General features: G+C 35.6%; 1 protein-coding gene across 2 annotated transcripts in view; it reads right to left on the bottom strand.

Moving 5' to 3' along the window:
* The window catches only part of HCN1 (hyperpolarization activated cyclic nucleotide gated potassium channel 1), a 1,641,266-nt gene that overhangs the window by 1,218,775 nt on the left and 400,714 nt on the right, over positions 1 to 21,777 (bottom strand). For both annotated transcript variants that reach the window (XM_044077699.1, XR_006365568.1), the window contains exon 2: positions 7,233 to 7,656. In XM_044077699.1, the coding sequence (XP_043933634.1) occupies positions 7,233 to 7,656 (424 nt within the window). The remainder of the gene's footprint in view (positions 1 to 7,232; positions 7,657 to 21,777) is intronic.

The raw sequence follows: 21,777 nt of genomic DNA, 5'->3' as shown, positions 1-21,777 counted from the left end.
CTGAGTTGCCGGCCCTGACGCACAACCTTCAACGAAGGAATGCCCATTCACACATGTCTCCACACAGAAGACGCTCTAGCTGAGAATCAAACAGGACAACGTCTTACTGTGAGGCGACAATGCTACCGCAGCACCACCACCGCAGTCAAACAATGCCACTACTAATAAAGTCAGTTATTTGTTGAAATTTCTGAAAAGTAACAAACACTGGAAGACTCCTTTCAAATTTTCAGCAAACTTTGGGAAACAACGCAAATTGGAGACATATAGTGAGCTAAGGCAGAAGTACAAAAAGATGTCATCTGATGATGCTATGCCTCACTGGGTGGATATGCACAAGTCATCTGATGATGCTATGCCTTATTGGGTGGATACGCACAAGTTATCTGATGATGCTATGCCTCATTGGATGGATATGCACAAGTTATCTGATGATGCTATGCCTCATTGGGTGGATATGCACAAGTCATCTGATGATGCTATGCCTTATTGGGTGGATACGCACAAGTCATCTGATGATGCTATGCCTCATTGGGTGGATATGCACAAGTCATCTGATGATGCTATGCCTCATTGGGTGGATATGCACAAGTCATCTGATGATGCTATGCCTCATTGGGTGGATACGCACAAGTCATCTGATGATGCTATGCCTCATTGGGTGGATATGCACAAGTCATCTGATGATGCTATGCCTCATTGGGTGGATATGCACAAGTCATCTGATGATGCTATGCCTCATTGGGTGGATATGCTCAAGTCATCTGATGATGCTATGCCTCATTGGGTGGATCTGTATAAGCTGTCAGCTGAAATGTGCATTCATGTATACTGGAGATGCACCTGCAAAAAAGCAGGTGTGAAATTACCTTGTGAAATTGGAGTGTGTTGTTGCATATTATCATGTTCTTTGTGGTTCTGTACTAAGTGGGTGAACCAAAGTTGAATGTGTTCTACCATCTGTTAGTCAGTGGAATAAACGCAAAAATAGAAATTGTTAATTTTTTTAAGAAGTCGCGATGGACAAATAATTGTAGTTCTCATCATTCCTGTAAGCTGTGCATTACAACTGACAAACCTTCCTTCATCTTCAGACCAGCCTCACCAAATAGCAGTGCAACAGCAACAAATGTGGCAACAGCTTCATCCACAGAATATTTGGCACTTTATCACTGCTGCAGAGTGACAAAAAGCAGAAACTTTTGCTGGGGATTACTTGACAGTGCCAGATGTAATCATCTTGAATGTTCTATCTTAATTACTCAGTTTGCCACAGAAAATTGTATTTTTTTTCACAATACATTGGACTTGTTTGAAGCATCCTTGAAAATATGTCCTATTTGCCTGATATCACAAGTGACAAATGTTTATTTTTAAATGTCTCTTACCTTCTAGTGTAGAGGGCAGTATTATGTCTAGTAGATTGCAGTTCTGTTTCATTCCTAGTTGCCCATTGACGGAAAGTTTTATTTTACATATTTACTTGTAGCACTTCAGTGTTTTTCAAGAGGCCCTTATTTATAAACTGTTAAAGACATACATTGTTAAATACACATTTCAAAGGTTTAGCAGCATGATTGTGTGTATGTATATATATATATATATATATATATATATATATATATATATATAGTTCCCATTCAGAAGCCTGAAACATCATAAGCCTGAAAATCAAAATCCTGAAACCAAAAGCCTGAAAATTCAGAATCCTGAAAACTCAAAATCCTGAAAGACCAAAATCCTGAAAGACCAAAATCCTGAAACTCAAAATCCTGAAAACACAAAATAGACATACTGATGTCATTGTGGCTTTGCTATTGTTAGCCCTGTGGTGTTAGGTCATGCGTTGGGGTCAGGTAAGTGTGCGGTTGGTTTTATTTTAGGGTTAGGGGCGGTTTAAGTGAGTTAGGGTTAGGGCGCAGGTTAGGCATATATGCAATAGTGACAAATATTGGGGTTAGGCGGTTTAAGTGAGTTAGGTTTAGGGCGCGGGTCAGGTGAGTGTGCGATAGTGACGGACCTTAGGGTTAGGGTTAGGGTCAGGATCAGTTGGTAGATATTAGTGTCTTTATAGTGACATATTAGCATTATTTGTGTTTTCAGGATTTTGAGTTTCAGGATTTTGGTCTTTCAGGATTTTGGGCTTTCAGGATTTTGAGTTTTCAGGATTCTGAATTTTCAGGCTTTTGGTTTCAGGATTTTGATTTTCAGGCTTATGATGTTTCAGGCTTCTGAATGGGAACTATATATATATATATATATATATATATATATATATATATATATATATATATATATATGACTTTAAAGATATAGTCTGGGCTGCAAGATTTGCTACATGATCTCCAGCAAAGCAAACTGTGGTAACTAATGGGCTATTTTGCATGGTCCATCAATTAGGAACAATTCTAGCATGTTAATAAGATACTTAAATGGATTATTGTACCCTGTCTTCTGTTATGTCTTGCATAATTTCAGGGACAGATTCCAAAGATATTATGTAATGTGCATTTCAAAAGGAGTGCTCAGTTTGATAATACCATTTAAGATGACAAATAGAAAACTGTGGGGACCATCTACAAAGTGAAATTATTTATTTGGAGTACTGAAGGACAAAGAATTGTAGGTGTCATCCTTCCTGAAAGCTGTGCATCACTGCTGATAAACCTTCTTTTATCTTCAGACCAGCCACACCAAATAGCAGTACAACAGCAAGAAATGTGGCAACAGCGTCATCCACAGAGTATTTGGCACTTTATCGATGCTACACAGAGATGAAAAGCAAAGGTTCATTATCCCAGTAGTGATGACATTCCTACTGACATGGAATTGGAAACAGAATAATACATCAGCACCTTGGATGGCATATGGACATTAAGAACATGATAGTAAACATGTCATGGACATCTTTAAGAAACCAGCAAAATCAAGAGGTATGATCTCATACAAATGGAAGGGTTCTGTACCTGTTAATTAAATTTTTTTTTTTTTTTACAAATAAACTAAAATGTTAGAGTTAACTGTTTGATTAAGAATTAGAATTAGATTAGAATGAGAATTTGAATTTTAGGGCAAATATTAGGCATTTATTACATTTATTCATTGTTGAAATGCACCTACAGTACAGCCAGGAGGTTGACTTTGGTTGCCTCTGACAGCAAAACAGGTAACTGTGATATATTTTATATGCGGCCCCAAGACAATTTCTGTCCACCCAAAGCGGCCTCAGCAAGCGAAAAGGTTGGAAACCCCTGCTATAGAGCCTGTGATATTGAGTGGAATACCATCATCTCCAGGGCACCTGTAATGACCGCATATCCCTTTGACCTACTACCCCAAACAATGACCCTTGCATCTCAGGGCAGATACGTGCATAGTGACATACACACTGGGAGAGGGTAATATAAATGGACAGCTTTGCAAATGACTCCTCTGCTGAAGCCAAGAATGGGGATGCTAGTGACAAATCTTTGATAACTGGATAGTAAAGGATATAGGATCAGAATTCAGTTTACCATGAGAGTCCAGTAATGTACATTCATTCTACACCTTGAAATGGAGGTACAAGAACTGGATCCAACATTATACCAAACACCTTGAGGCAATGAGCTACTGTTGTTTTGGGAGATGTCAAAAAAATTGTGAATGGCAGTGTGAATTCTGGCCACTCTGTCCAATAGCAGAGTTATTACATTGATTCTTGTGAAGAGTTAATGATCACACAATGTATGTGCTTAGGGATGGCTCCTACTGAACTCTGTGGTTCATCTCTGAAATCCTCCAGGTTATGAACAGAATAACTCATTCTTTTCCCTGATCAATAATTCCCTTTTGATAGCTGTGAGGAGTCAATCATCCAGATAAGGTAAAACACAAACGTCCTTCAGCCTGAAAAGAGTAGCAGCTACCACAGTGCATTTAGTGAGCACTCTGGAAGTCAGCTGAGCTGAGAAAAATGGGAAAGATCAGAAGTGACAACTACTTTCTTCTACCATGAAGCACACAAATCCTATGGACTCCTTGGCTATTTTGATGTACAAACTGGTATCCTGGAGATCTCAGCAGCACATCCAGTCATCAAACTGCATTGTGACCACCCAGAACACTATTTCTCTTAATTATTGATTCAGGCTGCTTAAATCTAATATGGACCTGAGGTCCTTTATCTTCTTGGGTAAAAAGGAATCCAGAATAAGCTCTAGCTCCTCCCTGATCTTGAAGGACCTTCTTGATGGCTCCTCGGACAAGAAAATTTATTACCTTCGAGTTTACAGCTTGTCTTTGATGGAATGGAACATCTGGTATAAAATATGATGGCTTTAATGGGGGATATAAAGTATACATTGTAGCCATTGAATACTATGTCCCATATCACCTTGTCCTGTATGGTGTATTGCCATACAGGAAGGTAGAGAATGACCCAATTGGAAACAGTTTTCAAAGGGGAATGGCTGAGCATGATTTCTGGAATTCTGTGGATGCCCTTCCACTGATTGTTGTGGAATCCCTGGTTTTGCAGGCTGCTTCTGCCTCTAAACTGGCATCAGTTTTGGAAACTCCCACATCTGCTCTGTTTTCTGTAAGACCACTACCCAAAAGGTAGTTGTGTCTTCAAAAACTATAGGTTCCTTTCATGACTCTGGCTACATGCATAGGCCCTTTGAGGAGAAGAAAACGTAACTCCAATAGCAGTGAGTATCTTTCCGTCCTACTCAATTGTTTAGATATTTTCTTTATCTTCAGGTCCAAACAAAGATGAACTTCTATAAGGGGTGTTTACGAAAAAAGACTTGAAATGTTTGAACTAAGTGTGATGATGATGTACAGTGATGCTTGACCCAACAACCATCCAACCAACTTCATCAAGGCATTATGAAGTGTCCTCATGGAGAGGTTAATCACATTTGTCAAGACAGCTACCTCACAAGACAGTTTCCTCTGTAAGTTCTCTGTGGTAAAACTTTCAGCATTTGTTCCACTTTTTTAGACAAACTGTGCTGAAACCTTTTCATTGGTGTCAGGTAATTCAATTCCCTGACAAGAATGTGCCTGACCTGTATACACGCTTCCCAGATTGGTTCAAAGTCCTAAATTCCTTGTCAGGGAGGTGAACTGCAGGACTCTCTTCAGAAGACTCTTTTCTAAGGGAAGCAGCCATCATAACTGAATTGTCCAAAGTATCCTTGGACAAGTATTCACAGTCTTTAGAGGCTGCAGAATCCTGCCTGGGTTGGATCAGAAAGCCTCCTGCAAGGTCTCCTTTTCAGTGGAGAATGAGGAGGAATATCTAGAATTCCATGCCTCTATGCAAAGGCGGTGATAGGACAACTGCTGGAAGATGATAATAGGACTCTACTCAGAAGGCTGTTTTTAAGGGAAGCAGTCACCATAACTGAATCATGAATCAGATGATCCACTGTGGCGAACCCTAACTGGAACAGCCGAAAGAAGAAGAGTCACCATAACTGAATCATCCAAATGAGCCTTAGTTCAGTATTCACAATGCTTGGGAGGCTACAGAATCTTGTCTGGTCCCATAGGAATGTTTTTCACCACATCTCGTTCTTGATAAGCTTTCCAGCAAACCATCTGATCTACAGCAGGAACCATGCAGGTAGATGGTGGGGTGGATCAAAAAGCCTCTTGCAAGATCTCTTCATGGGGAATGAGGACGGATATTCAGAAATCATTTATTTCAAGGTCTATATGTGAAATGGGAGACACTTTGGGTGAGTCTAGCTAGTTCTCTTGTATATCTTCTTCCTCACAACCCCTTAGGAGGACTTGTCTGAGTGAAAAAGGAAAGATTTTCTTAGACTGTGGTCATCAGATGTGTCCCAGCAGTGGTTTTCTGCTGACCCTGCTTCTATGGGAAGATGATGATAGGATCAAAGCCAAACCGAACCATTATCTCCATGTAGACATTAAACATAACATTTCTGACACAGGTGATTGATTATCTTAACAACACATCAGGTAATGGAAACAATAACTGTGCTCACATCTGCACACATATGTCATAACGTGTTCCAGTTTTGTTCTGTATTTTCATTTTAAATCTGGATGTATTCACTTAGAGAGTATGCCTGATCAAGATGTCTAAACCTTAACTGTTACTCACAGAATAAAGGTGTGTTAGCTTGATAACAAAAACTATCATTCTGCAGTACTCATCTGCTCAACAGCATATTTTATCCAGTGGTATAAAACTTTTTTTTCTTTTACTTGAATGAGAATTGATAGAAAGTATTGTACTGCATTGTATATATTATTAAACACTGAAGTGGTATCAGATTTTCCAGGAATGCACAAGCTTCACATTTGCAAAATGACCACTTTGCTCATATATATCAGTCAAGCCTTGACTGCACTTCCTAGGTAGAATTAGGTACTGCATGTTATTTACTTATGTACAATAACAAAGCAAAAGAAACTTTGTATCAAATATCACATTACAGTACAGCTGCCGGCAGTACTGGCTGCATGCTACAGTAACTATCAACACTATTAACATGCATTTTCCTGTTTTATGTACAACGCAAGCAGCCTTAATTTCAACCAGTTCAAGACTATATCTCACTCCCTTACATAATAAAATATTACCAGTGTGCAAAATGCCCAAAAAGAAATTAAAACTGTAACTTTAATAGCCTATTCAGTCATACCTCACAACTGTCCGAATCCCCACAGACTGTCCAGATTTTCATTTTAGACTTCATCCATCCAGCCAGCCTCAAGCCCTTTTTCTCATTTTTGAACATGGGGTCAGGGTGCTCTTCAAAAAATGCAAGCTACCACAAATCTTGTTATTTTAGCAACTTTGTAAGTTTATAAGAAAAATAATTAAAATCTGTCCCTATTTTATGGGCCTTTGACACCCCCCCCCCCAAACACATACACAATTATTTTAGGCTTTGTATATTTATTTGTGTTAAGAGGTTAAGAGGTAACTTTTCCTTCCTAAGCATCAAATGACACTGTAACTGTAGTACATATAACCAGCCTGCATTGTATCACGTTGTCATGTTTGTAAACCATCTATCACTCCCTAGTTAAAGCTCATGCCTATTATAACCATTTTCCTTTATCAGTGTTAATACTTGAATTAATACAAAGCAAATAACAGTATAACGTGCTTTTACAATGAAACAGGGATGGTCAAAGTAATGGTTGAATGAGAAAAGTGAGCTAAATAGGTTATTATTATATTGTAATGAAATAATGCGTCTTACCTCTTCCCATTGATGTATATATCGAATCAGTCTTGATAGCCTAAGTAAACGTAGCAAACTTAAGATTTTTGTAAACCTCACGATTCGAAGTGCCCTTGCAGTCTTATAAACTTCAGAGTCCATTCCTTTTTCAACAATGAGAAAGATGTAATCCACTGGTATTGAAGAAATGAAATCGACAACAAACCAGCTTTTTAAATAGTTCATCTTGATGGCTTTGGGGTCCAATATTATTTCTGTATTGTCTTCTATGACAATTCCAGTTCTAAAATTCATGACTAAGTCGAAAAGAAAAACAGTGTCTGAGGCAACATTAAAAATAATCCATGGAGTTGTTGTCTGTTCTGTGAAGAATGTGATTCCAACTGGTATAATAACAAGGTTCCCAACCATCATTATTAACATTATCAAGTCCCAGTAAAATCTAGGAAAAAGGAAAAACTGTGGTTTAGTATCGCTAAAAAATTTCAGCTAAAGGTCAACAGCATTTATTTAGTGAAGTTGTATAACAAAAATGTTGTTACAGTTTGTTTCAAATGCCTACATCTTCAACAGTAATTAGCAGTTTTATCACATAAATACTTGTGTCCTTTGGCTTGCATGTTACATTTTATGAGTTCACATAGGTAGCACACAGATGACAACATACACTATGGCACGCTGATGCATACATTTTGATTATACACCCATGCAAATGCAATACATATCTATATATATCTATATATATATATATATATATATATATATATATATATATATATATATATACACATATATATATCCTTAATGGTGTATACTGTCTCTGTCTCATTTGCAAACAGCAACACATTATTACACATGCAGCAAGGAACAGTCTCTGTGTATGTGAAATATTAAAACAAAAAAATTAAATAAATGTTTTTGCAGGAAGGCATGCCACCTGTGTGTTCCCACATATTTTGCAGGCTAGAAATATATTAACTTTGAGATAGTACAAACCCAAGGAAAAGGACATATCCCCCTACCATGTAGACTGTAGACCTCGCACACCTGTTGACCATCTGTTTAGTCAACCAAATTTTGTTGGCTAAACAGATGTTAACCAACTATAGAGATGATAATATTCTGTTGACACATACACATATATAGATATAGTTGTTTATTTATTTATTTATCTATAGATAGATATAGACATCTGGGTGCCTGTTATTTAATCGACTGTCCTAAATGTCGAGTATTAGAAGATCGAATGGGGAAGTTCGAAAAATAGAAATGTTGAAGCCATGGAAATTCGAATTCTTTCCCAGGGAAAGAATTTGGTTGGCTGTTTCCGTAGCTTTGACATTTTCTGTACTGTCGTGCAAAAGTTACGGATCGGGTTAAGATGTATGCGAGTGTGATGGACGTAGGGGTTAGGGTGTGGGTAAGGTAAGTGGGTGAAAGTGACGGACATTAGGGCACAGGTAAGGTTAGTGTGTGATAGTGACGGACTTTAGGGTTAGGGCACGGGTAAGATAAGTGTGCGATAGTGACAGACTTTAGGGTTAGGGTGCAGGTAAGGTAAATGTGCGATAGTGACGGACTTTAGGGTTAGGGCGCAGGTAAGGTAAGTGTGCAATAGTGATGGACTTTAGGGTTAGGGCACGGAGTAGGTAAGTGTGCGATTGTGACAGACATTAGGGTGGGGTGCGGGTAAGGTAAATGTGCGATAGTGATGGACCTTAGGGTTAGGGCTTGGGTTATGTTTAGTGCATAGATTGTTGTGTATGTAAGGTGTAGTGTAGGTTTATTAGGTTTTTGGTGTGCTTGTGTTGTGTGTGTTTTTTGGAACAGCAAATTTTTTTCCCTGGGAAAAAATTTGCTGTTCTGAGGTTTCGTTGTTGTCATATTTCGAACTTCCAAATTCGAACACATGGTGTTCGAAATTTTGGAAGTTCGATTATATGACATAGACCAAAACATCTATCTCTCTCTCTCTATATATATGTATATATATATATATATATATATATATATATATATATATATATATATATATATATATATTATATATATATATATATATATATATATAGAGAGAGAGAGAGAGTACATTTTTATTGTATATTTGTTCACTGTGGTAATAGACTGATAACTGAAAATTTGCAGGTACTTGCTGGGTAAAATAATTCACAAAGAAAAACAAAAGTGGAACAGCAGAGAGGAAGTAAGCTGTGCATATTAAAAACAGAACAGAAAGTAACAATATGCAACAAAAAAGTACAGTAGCAATTAATGGATGTAGCAACAATTATGAAGGAAATGTATATGGTACAGTTTTACATGATTATATTTCTGGCGTACATCATGGTGGAAATATTATGGAGTAATGAAGGTGAAGGCAAGGAAGGGTGCAGGAGGTGGAGTTGAGAAGTGTTAGCAGATGAGAGAGAGGAAGTTAACAGTTGAGAGGCCCATAGCTGATGTGGCTTGCTGTGAAGTAAGTACAGTTTGGTATGGAGCAATTTTCTACATTCAACTCTGAAAGTGGGCAAAGGTGACTGTATTTCCTTTAAGTGGGGGAGGTGGAATTCCCATAATTTAGGATCAAGGATGGAGAAAGAGTGGTGGTACAATGCAGCCTGGTTTTTGGAGGTTGGTTTGGATGTTTTTTTTTTTTCGAAAAGGCATATGAGGTTGTAGTGTGTGTGTGTGTGTGTGTGTGTGTGTGTGTGTGTGTGTGTGTGTGTGTGTGTGTTTGTGTATTTGGTATAAAGTTTAGTATTGTTAAGAAATCATTCTTCTTACTGTAAGTAATAAATAAAGCCATATCCTGTACATCCTAGGAAGTTATTGTTCATCTTTACTCCTCTGTTATTAAACCCACAAAAGATAAACTGCCACTTTAGCATGTATCAATCCAGATATATTACCTAACAAAAAAAAACAATAACTCCTCATTATGTCTTGAGTATGTACTGTCAACGCTATACAGAATGTATAAAACCCCTTTTATCAACTCCACCTCGTACAGACTTTTATGTGATGACTTCTGATTAGCCTACATCAGCTCAAGTAGCTCTATCCTGTTTGATTTTTCTTCTCAAAAATCTTTACTGATTAGTTTTTAATATCACATAACACTTTCATACATAACATGATTACATATGCAGAGAGCAAGATATCATTATACCAAACATACAGCAAAACTATAATACACTTATATACACGTGTCATACAATTATAACCAGTCAAAATATTTAGTAAGCTTAATACATCTAAATAACTATACCATCAGAATAATAGTGGGATTTGATTACTGAACCAATACCAATCATTTTATGTAAAGGGGAAATAATGTTAGTAGTTAATAGGAAGATACAATGTCAAAAATCTTTGCCCAGGTGTTTTGTAGGTTAGCGTTTTTATTTGTATTATTATAAATAACCATTTTGTACTCCATCAAATGTTTTATAGCCATTTGTTTAAATTACCCCTATGAAATAGCTATTCTATCCAACCTTTGGAGCAATATATAGTGTCATGAGAAGGAAGAGAGTAATAAGTATTCGAATTTGAGCTGGTGATAAATTCGTGGAGGGATATGAAGTAGTGTAAACTTCCAGGTTAATGTATTCTCATACCCCTTTTGGAGCTGTAGATTTAGGGATCATAAGTTGTGTATATAATCATTTTTTAGGGGGAGTATTTTATAAGTTATTTTAAAAGATTATTTTATTTGAGTCTCCTTTATTGAGGGGTTCATGACCACCCAGTATTTAGAAAAGAGTGTATCTGCCTGAAATGTAATCGCTGTTATCAGCTTATATTTGTTAGACACCATCTTCTCTCTAGATAGCATTAGCTTCCATAGGATTTTGCAGTTCTCTGTATCCTCACTTTTTATATCTCTATTATGTAGATGCTTAGAACATAGCTCTATGATTTGCCTTAAAATAATTGTATATGACTTAGGCTGACTCAGATGATTACTTATTTCTGTCAGCGAGTAATCATGACATGGGAGAAAGTCCATAATTCTTTTATCCTTAACTAAGGGGAAGTTGTTAAGATTTAGCAATTGGTTGTTAAGCTTCAGATTTGGATTAAGATGTAAATGTTGAAGGGTTGCCAGGGCTGCGGATAAGTTCAAGGTTGCAAATAGTTTATGTAGATTGGTAATAAAGTACTTTAATGGGTCAATAATCTAAAAGTTTGATAATTCTTTTTTACACATAAAGGGGAGTGCTTTGGGACTGAATTTGAGCATTTTTATATAGTTAAAGTTTTGACCATGTAGGTGTCCAAGTGTAATTTATTAAATTATATTCTGATATTCTTACTATTCTGCGACTGTTAATAATATCAAAGTATAATCTAAAATCTGGAAGATTTAGTCCTCCATTTAACTTTAGATTTATTAGTTTGTAGTATGATATTCTCATAGATTTAGGAGACCATATAAATTTATCTAAAAATGTTCGAAGTTTCTTAAAGAAGTTATTGTACACTATGACTTGGGAGGTCATAAAGATATATGTTAGTCTAGGAAGCATATTCATCTTGACTATGGCAACCTTGGATAGAAAGGGTAATTTTAAGTTATTCCATCCGTTGCAGTCCTGCACTGTATTTCGCCACTTGCTCATTATGTTGTCTTGATAAAAAATCCTGCTTATTTTAGAAAAAGTTAATCCCAAGATACTTGATACTGTGTTCTATTTTGACAGTATCTAAATGGGGATATAGTGATTTTAGCTTGGGTGGGCTTAAAGGCAATATGGTAGTTTTGTTTAGATTAAGTTTATAATTGGATACCCTGGAGAAAGTATCAATGGCTTTCATTAGTTTAGCTATATCTGAGCTTGGGTAAGAAAAATAAAGATTTAAGTCATCAGCAAAAGCTGTTAAGAAAACTTTAGTGTTAAAGATTATTGGGGCATTGTGATAGTTGTTCTGCTTGATAAGGAGGAAGAGTGGTTCAAGATATAGGGTGAAAAGAAATGGGAATAGTGGACAGCCTTGCTGTGTTCCATTTTTAATCATAATTGTATTAGAAAGATTTTTGTTTATATATAGATTTGTATAAGATTTTTCATAAAGTGTTTTGATTGTTCGGATAAAGTTAGAAGGGAAGCCAAAGAAAGGTAGTACTGAAAGCAAGAACCTTAGATTTAGTCTATCAAATGCCTTATATGCATCAACCACAATCGTATAAATTGGGATTTTCATTTGATTTGCAAATGTTATTAAAGCATCAAGTGTAAGGGTATTATCACGTTTGTCTGTTTGCGGTAAAACCCGATTGCTCAGGTTAGATGATATATGTTATGATTTTTTTGAGTCTATTAGCAAGGACAGATGTGAACATTTTGAAATCTATATTTATTTGTGAGATGGGTCTATAGTTTTTAGGATCTCTAGGATCAGCTTGATCATTTAATATAAGGATTGTTTTGATGCATTTAGGTGCTTATCATTAATCTTGTTGTTGATTATGTAATTGTATAGATGTTGTAATATGGTAGCAATTTGCGGAGCAAAACTTTTGTAAAATTCTGAGGTATAGCCATCAGGTCCAGGAGCCTTATGAGGTTTTAATTTATTTATTGTGTTAATATTTTCCTGTTGCGAGACTATATCAATTATTAATTTTTGGGAAAGATAGACCTTGTAAAAAATTGTTGTGTCCTGTTCTTAGGCTGTGAGAATCTGGTCTCCATATGTCTGTGTATAGATTTGTTCGAATAGGGTCAGAATTTCAGCACTGCCACAGTAATTCTTATGTATGTGCTAGATTTCAGTTATACTATGTGTTGAATTTTGGAGTGAAATTATTCTAGCTAATACTCAAGATTGTATCTGCACCCCCCTCTGCATATTTGGCTAAGGTTACTGTTGCATAAAACAAGAGGTTTTCAGCCTTTAATAAATATAGGTCTTTTTGAAATTTAACTAGTTGTTCCCCCTTTTCCTTATTAAAACATTTCTGTGTCTCTAGTTCTAATTTATGTATGTTTTCCTTTAATAGTGAATCCTCCCTTCCCTTCAAGTTTTGGTAGTGTGCTGCTTTGCTAATAAGAAATGCCCTTATTTGAGTTTTGGTAGTGGCCCATTCAATACCTATCGGGTATTGGGAAGAGGTGATTTTTATCTAGGAGTTCTCTTAATAGTTTGTTGATCCCATCTAAGATATCTTGTTTTGCTAGTAAGTTAGGGTTGAGGGACCAACTGTATCCCTTTCCATTCATATTTTCTGTGTCAATCCAGTTTAATAATAGTGAGACTTTGGAATGGTTGGGGAAAAAAACTAGTATTAATATAGCAATCTGTATTCATATTCAAGAATATGTCAGAGATTAGGAAGAAATCAATTCTAGACCACATTATGTGGCATTGTGAGAAAAGGGTAAGTTTTTCCCTTATGTGATCTTTATTCTTATGTTTGAAGGGATCAAACAGTTTAAAGTCCTGTTTAAGTTCTGAAAAAAGTCCCCTCCTATAATTATATAGTGGTTCTGTTTGATTTTTTTATATTTTTATAAACCAAGTTAACATCTCAACCCCTGTTTCAAGAGCCTAAATCTGTGTCAGAATATTAAAAGATATATAGCTACATCTCCCAGAGGATCTTCTACCTGTGAAATAAGCTACGTCTCCATGTAAGACATAGTAGCTCCCTAATTTTCTCTCTTTAAATCCAAACTGGATGAGTGGCTGTGGAAAGTACAGTTGTGCAAGTTGCACATATAAGTTTGAATTCCTCACTGTCATACTAGCCTTTGGCTGAATTGGGTTTTAACTTGCCCAGAATATAACAACTGTCCACTTCACAAAGCCTTGGCTCATAACCACACCTTAGCTTGGGCTGGACAGCACATTTGTGGAGGGAAATTACCATTTCCTGTGAGGATAACTTCAGAATTCATTCAGGACATTCTTGCCCAAAAGAAAAGGAGCGCTATAATCCTGAAACATATATCCCTGAAACTTATATCCCAACCACAAACTATATACATAGGAAGAGGGGGAGTACAAGGTAGGTGTGGCTACTGTAACAGTGAGAAATCTAAACATCTACTGTTATGATAAGTGCAACTTACACAACTGTAGTATATTCTTCATTCTCACTGCTCCAGTAGCCTTTGGCTATTTGGGTTGATTACCAAAGCTTATCTGACACAGGATGAGAAAGAATGTGGATCCAAAAGCCCCTAGAGAATGGTCCTAGAAAAAAACAGTTATGGACCTGGAAAAGGAATCTTGTTTGTACTACTTTGTTAACATATGTACAAAGGGCATTGTAGTCCTCTACAATGCTTCTAGAGTTTATTTGTTTCCAATATGCCATCAAAAAAAAACAAGGCTCTATTAGAATATGCCTTAATTCTTCCTGGAAACATTTTGCCATAGTGAGAATAACAAGAAAAGATATAGCAAGGAACAACCAACTGCAACTGTATGAACTGACAAAGGTTCTTCATTCCAGTCCTAATCTAGGAATTCCACAGATGTATAACTTTCCTAAAGGACTTAGTACTGAAAAATAATACTTGAGTTGCAAAAGTGTGACCAGACTATATAGAATCTAGTCTCCCTGTCTTTCAAAATCTGACTAAAATTGTGGGAGACGGAAGACTAGATTCAAGAAAAATTCTGAAAGTAATTATGGATTATATGGAGAGTTTTTGTCCACATGACTCTGTAAGCATGGGGAAAAAAAGGGTAGCCCATCATGAAGAACTTCAACCCAGATATCCACTTGCAGATGTCAGAGCAACAACATAGTTAGTCCACCAAAACGATGAAGCAAAAGCAGCTAGAATAGCTGGTTCAAACATAGAATTAACTTCCTCAGCAAAAAGTAAAGATCCCAATTGATTGTCACCTGAATAACAGATGAGCTTACGTATGGACAGAAAATCTTCTTTGTAGAACAGGCAAGCTGAAATGGCAGAGAAATACCATTTGTGAAAGTAGTAAACTGGCTCTATGATACTAACTCACACAAATGTTTGTAAACTGGTGGTAATAATCCCAAATAGGATCTTAGGATCATAGGATTATAGGAGGTAACAAGGCTAACAGTCCCAGGGCACTTACAAGCCTAGCCAAGTTTAACCCATTTTTCCAAGTAGACACTAAAATCAGCACCTATTACCCCTGTCCAAGAGAGACACAGGTGGAACTCCCGTGGTGAATTTCTGGTTACCCATCCAATTGTCCAAATTGGACTTAAATAGGGCCAATGAGGGGCTTTGTCTAACATGAATAGGAAGCTGGTTTACAAATGTGGGCAACCTTTGTTAGACAAATCTGTCTCTTCATCAGGTTATGTTGATGTCACATACCAGGTTAAGGTCATTTGAGTGAGTTACCCATCTGCCATTTGACTTGCGAATGTGCAGCATTTCCATTAAATCTGGGTCAGAGATTGCTTTATATGCAAGGCACAGGTCGTCTCTGAGCAGTCTGTATGACACAGACTAAAGTGACAATGATTTCAGTTTGTTTGCATAAGACAGATCTCGAAGACCCTGAATTTTCTTCATAAGGAACCATTGTGGTCTCTCCAATTGCTGGAAGTGTTTGGAAAGGAACATACCAAAGGGAACACTTCACTCTATTATTGGCCTGACGAGGGAAGAGTACAGGGGCTTATAACCTCTTTTATCTGAAGGCAATGGCCTAACTTATCAGATGAGCAATATAAAATGCCCTTCTTACCACTGTGGAGACATGGTGATCAAAGTTAAGGTTGCTGTCAACCTGTGTGCCCAGGTCACTCACCACTAACTGTGTGCCCATGGTATTGCTATTGATGTGGTAGTTTTCAGGAAAATTACCCTTGCTGAAGGGGATGATAATGCATTTTTTGCATTAAGTTTAAGACCATGACTTTGGCACCAGTCATTAGTCTGTGTAAGACCTTCTTGCAGGATGTTGACATCACTATGGGTTTCAATGATTGCTCCCAGTTTACAGTCTTCAGAAAACTTTGTCAGCCAGAGTCATTTAGTTTTAGCCTGCACTGAGAAGAAGTAGATTCTGAACAATAGGGGTCCCAGAACCAATCCCTGTGATACACCACTGGTTATGAGTCTGCTGGGGGAGGTGGAGTCCCTATTTTGACTGTATGAGTTCTGTCAGTGAGCCAGTTTGTAACCCTCCTGACAATATATGGGTTGATACCCAGCTGGTTGAGTTTATCAATGGTGCCTGAGTGGGGGATTGTATCAAAGGCCTTGGCTAAATCTAGGTAGGCTGTATGCACATATTTGTCCTTGTCTAAGGCTTTGGCAACTGTCTCAAAGAAGTCCACCAAGTTTAATAGGCATGATCTCCCCTTGACAAAGCCAAACTCGGTGAGCATTTGGAGATGTCCTATATCTTTGTTAATAAAGTCCATAATGATTCATTTCATGGCCTTGCAAATAAAGCTAGTCAGGCTAATGAATCTATAGTTCCTGGGGTCCGTGGATACATCCCCTTTGTGCAAATGGATGACAGTAGCTGTTTTCCATTCCACTGGGATGAAGCCAGTGCTTAGGCTGTGATTGAAAAGCATGCTCACTGGTGATGCTAATTCCTGTTTTAACCCATGTAGAACACAGCCCTGGATGCTGTCTGGTCCTATCGATGCTGTGTTTTTGGCCTTGGAGAGGGCATTTAAGACCTGATCCTCAGAGATACTAGGTGGGGGAGAGGTGTTTGGGATGCTTTGGGGTATATGTGGCGGGGACAGTGGAGTGAAGTTTTCACCTGGTTCTAGGTGAGGTACTAATTAGAAAATCTTCTCCACTTGTTAACATAAGATTTCTTTGTAGCAGGATTTCTTGCCTCCTTTTGTATCCCCTGTAGCTGCAAGGTGCATATTTGGGAACAGGGAGGGGAAAGGGAAAAAAAGAAAGCTGGCATAGTCATTCTGAATGTTTAGTTACCCCTTTTTCTGAAAGGATACCTGTTTTTTTGTTGTTCCCTTCCTGCCATCCCCCTTTAGTTCCCTTTTGACAGAAGATGGCTGGGAATGAAGGCTGATTGTCAGGGTTATTGCAATTAGCATTTGACACATCCTGGAATGGCTGGCATTATAGATGGAAAGGGCATAGCATGAGGTAAATTTACTTACAGCATATTATATCATCTCCTCAGTTTATGGTGCCATTTTTATTTTCTTATTTCTCTTTTTATTCTTCTTTCTTATTTTTAGCTTATTTTGATATTTAGTGTTAAATTAGTCATTGTTGAGGGGTTAGGAGAGGATAAATGCAGTGGTGAAGATAATTTTTATGTTTTAACTTGTGCTTGAGGTAAAAACATCATCTTGCGAATCCTAAACAAGTTGTGAATGACAGCTGTATTATTTGGAGACTGTTAAAGCTCTTCTTTTACTTTAACAGATTCCTGCATGTTTGTTTTCCTTTTGAGTCTCTGAGATCTTTTAAACTTCAGCCAAGGTTGCAAGGCTTGATTTACTTGTTAAATAAAGATTAAATGAAGGAGGAAGCTAAATAGGAAGCATCTAGCTGTAACAAACAGTTTAAAGGTCAAAGGGTATATTAGTAGCCAGCATTTAAAGGGAGAGTGTCAAAGAAATACCAGATAAAATCTTGTTTTATGTTTGATTTTAATGCACATATTAAGTGCAAAATAGTAAAAAAAAATATTAATTAATTTGCACTTACTGCTCCATTTACTCCAAAATTGCTATTTTAGCTCCTGTAAAGCCTGTATTTTTCTGTTTAAGTTATGTTATACATTTAACAATATTGTGACATTATGCATAATATAGAATTCATTTTTTCAACTCAGCTTTTATCTTTTATCTTAGGCTCCTGTATTATTCAAATTACATCTTGTTTCATCATTTTAAAGAAGGGAGGATGATTTGTTTGTGTCTATTGATGTCAGCCTTTTGCTTGGTTGATTTGTTCTACATATGTGGGCAATGGATGTGTCTGTGGTTTTGGCAATGGTTGTGGTGCTGAGTTGTGTTGGTTTCTGTGTGGGTGTGCTTTTCGAGCAGGAAGTTCAGTGCTGAAATATATGACAATATTAGAAGAGTATGCTCTGAGAATTAATCGAGAGCCTGACACATAGTAAGGGAGGGACTAATATAAAAGCAATAGGATGCTTTCCACAAAGTTAAACACAATGAAAAAGTTACTTAGATAAGCTGGAATTTATGTGCCTCATAAAAAGACTACAGAGGGTATGACACCAACCATATCTTTGAGGGATTTTTTATTTCTCAAAGAAAAGCTGTTGCATTATTTTTTCAGCATTATTACATGTAGCATTTTGTTGAGTTTTATTGCTTAAGTCTTTAAAAATTGTAGAGGTAGTTAAAAATGGAAAAGAATATATAGAGAATAGAACATCAAAATTATACACGCACTATTTTTGCTATTTTAATTGAAGTATCAAAGTCTCATTAATCTGTGTAATTTTTTAACCTTGTTTATAGAACATCTTTGCCAATATCCCTCAGTATAAATATAATGTTGGGTACACTTTGTTAGATATTTTAACCATCAAAGTTACTTTCTTACTATTTTATATCTCATAGCAAGTTCAAGTGAATACGAAATTTAATTTATAGAAGAGACATGTTTCAAATGGTAATTGAATATGCAAGTTCGCATAAACAGACAAACACTTTCTTAGAGAAGTTTATTTTTACATTGAAATGCCATATATGTCTCTCTCATCATATCCAAGCATGTACAGTCTTGCAGCCATAACTGCATTAAAATAGTTAACTATTTACTCACATTATCAACAATATATAATGACAAATAAGTAATATAGCATGATAGCTATAAAAAATGTTATATGCATTGTCTTTTACATGTGTTAATTTCATTTTTTTTCTCAAAATTGGAAGAAATTATTTAATTTATTATAATACTCTATAGGCTCTTTTAGTATACAACCAAGTGCCTAAAGGATCTGTTGTACTTTAAAGTTTATCAGTTTTATTGTAAGTAAATGTATGTTTATAATATAAATATTATGAATAGATTAACTCTTTTTAACTGAGACCTTTCATGTATCATAACTTTAGAAGTAATAGAGTGATGCTTGATACATATCTATGGGTAGATGGTCGTGTTTGAATAGGATTGCTATTCATACCAAGAGTTTTAAACTCTATATGTGGGAGATGGGAAAAAAAAGTTCATGTATAATAGTCTACAGATTAATTATTTTCCTTTTGGTGTCTACTGTTATTGATAGAAAGTTAGCAGTTAACAATCTCAAATATCTTATATTTATATTTAAGAATAAGCAGTCAGTAGATATAAAATAGTTTTTCAGTACCATATTATTTACAAATGTTTAAGAGTATTATATGTAATGCTTGTATATGTTTACATTTTTAAAGTCTATATCAATCAATATCAATGGATTAAATAATGGTTTTAAAAGGGGTAGTTTATATAGATTTTTAAAGATATTTCATTCCTAACGTATCTTTTTTATAGGAAACAAATTTAATAAAAGAAGATTTGGGCAGACTTAATATAAAACACTTTTGTATACTAACTACTTCTCATTATAAACAAAAGAAAAGAGGGGTGGTTATTTTATGGAAAAAAATGTTTGCTTCTACCTAAAATCCTGAGCACATTTAGTGATGAAAAAGACATGTTTTCTTCAGTGACTTTAGAGATTAAAAAGAAACTGTATACTTTTATTAATGTCTACTGGATACCTGAACTAAGAGTGCAAACAGTTAAGCAACAGTTGGGGGAAATAATATATCAAAAGGAAGCATTAATTTTGCAGGTGACTTTAATTGTATTTTATTTAAAAGGACATGGTATTGGCCTTCCAGATTTAGAATTATATTCCTTATCTTCAACTCTTAAGACAATATTTTCTAGGTTAAGTAACAACTATAATGCAAAAATGGAAAGATATTCAGACATTTGGTGTAAATCTAATAATTTAATAAAATTACATCATACTAAAATATCAACTAATAAATTTCAGTGGTTAGTGAAAGTCTATTTTACAGGAAACAAAAACAAATCAATTGATTCTTATTATATTAATATGATATTAACCTTCTTTACATTTTTTTTTCATTTTAGGAACCCTTAATATAAAGCAAGAGTATTAATACATTTAATTTAACAACAATGATTACGCATAAAGACAAAAATATGTCATATTAGTATCAATTACTGGATAATGGGAAGTTACAAAATTCTGATCATATCTCTGATAAGTTTGAGTTAAATAAGGACATATGGTAGAAATTCAAAATTGTAGAAAATTAGTTGAACATAAGATCAACTTAATGCAGCCAATAGGTAGAAGTTGTTTCCCCATTTATAGACCTGCTCATTATTTTAACGCACCAGAAATACAACTGGAAAGGGATGTCTTTCTAAAATACATAAGGTATTTAAAAATTGAAAAGTATACTATACAGAAAGCTACTGGGACTATTTTAGACTTGTTAGTAATAATTTCCCAAGTGACGATGATAAAAAAAAACAATACTTCAATCTTCAAAACAAACTACTTCATCACAAAGGTGGAGAACATTCTCTTGGAATTTCTTGCATAGAATTTTCATTACAGTACATTAAATTGAATTGATGTATAATAAATGCATAAGATGCTGAAGATGTAAATTAAATGTTAAAACTGACTGGCAACATATGTTTTATGATTGTATAAAATTTAAATCCTATTGGGATAATATGAATTCTCTTCTGCGGGCTGTTTTAAATGATAACTTTGTGTTAACCAAATCTGTTACTTTATTTAATATAACTATTACCACCTGTGTTAGGAAAATACAATACCCCCTTTTATGGACTGTTTTAACATTAGCAAGACAAGTCATCACCAAGAACTGGAAGAATCAGACTACTCCTACTATGAAGAAATTTGTACACTTGGCAACTAAATTTTGTCATCTTAAACTTATCATGATCAAGACAAGAACATCTAGAATCACCTCTTCATATAGTATATGGTTAAAATTCAAACAACTGCTACTTAAACAGATTTTAATAATTAACTAACAAATATTGTTACTACATTTTCCTTTCTTTAAAAAAAATCTTTGTTTTACAGTAGACAACGTTGTAAATAGTTATTCTAGTTGAAGTTCATTATTGTTCTATTGTTCTTATATATGTATATATATATATATATATATATATATATATATATATATATATATATATATATATATATATATATATATATATATATATGGATCTACTTCAGTAGATCCAATTTTTAAATGTTCAAAAATGATATGGCCGAGACTATAACATCGAACATTTAAAAGTTTGTATACTAAAGCAAGAACAAAAAAAATAAAAAAAAAAACAAAACAAAACCTGCATAGCAGGGGGACAAGCACCCCTGCACCCCTCACACCCCCCGCTACTTAAATATACCAACTCCAAGATCACACTATATTGCGGAAAAGGGAAATCTTCCCATTCCGCACTGTAGCAGATCTCCATTCAGTCCGTTCGAACTTTTAAAAGTTCGATCATATGGTCTTGGCCAAATGAGGTTTGAACTTTTAAAGGTTCGATCTACTGAAGGGGAC

The sequence above is a fragment of the Protopterus annectens genome, chromosome 1.part1, assembly GCF_019279795.1.
Source record: "Protopterus annectens isolate FY-2018-M chromosome 1.part1, PAN1.0, whole genome shotgun sequence".
NCBI lineage: Eukaryota > Metazoa > Chordata > Ceratodontiformes > Protopteridae > Protopterus > Protopterus annectens.
The sequence above is the reverse complement of the archived record's forward strand: the minus strand, read 5'-3'. Positions and strand labels throughout refer to the sequence as shown.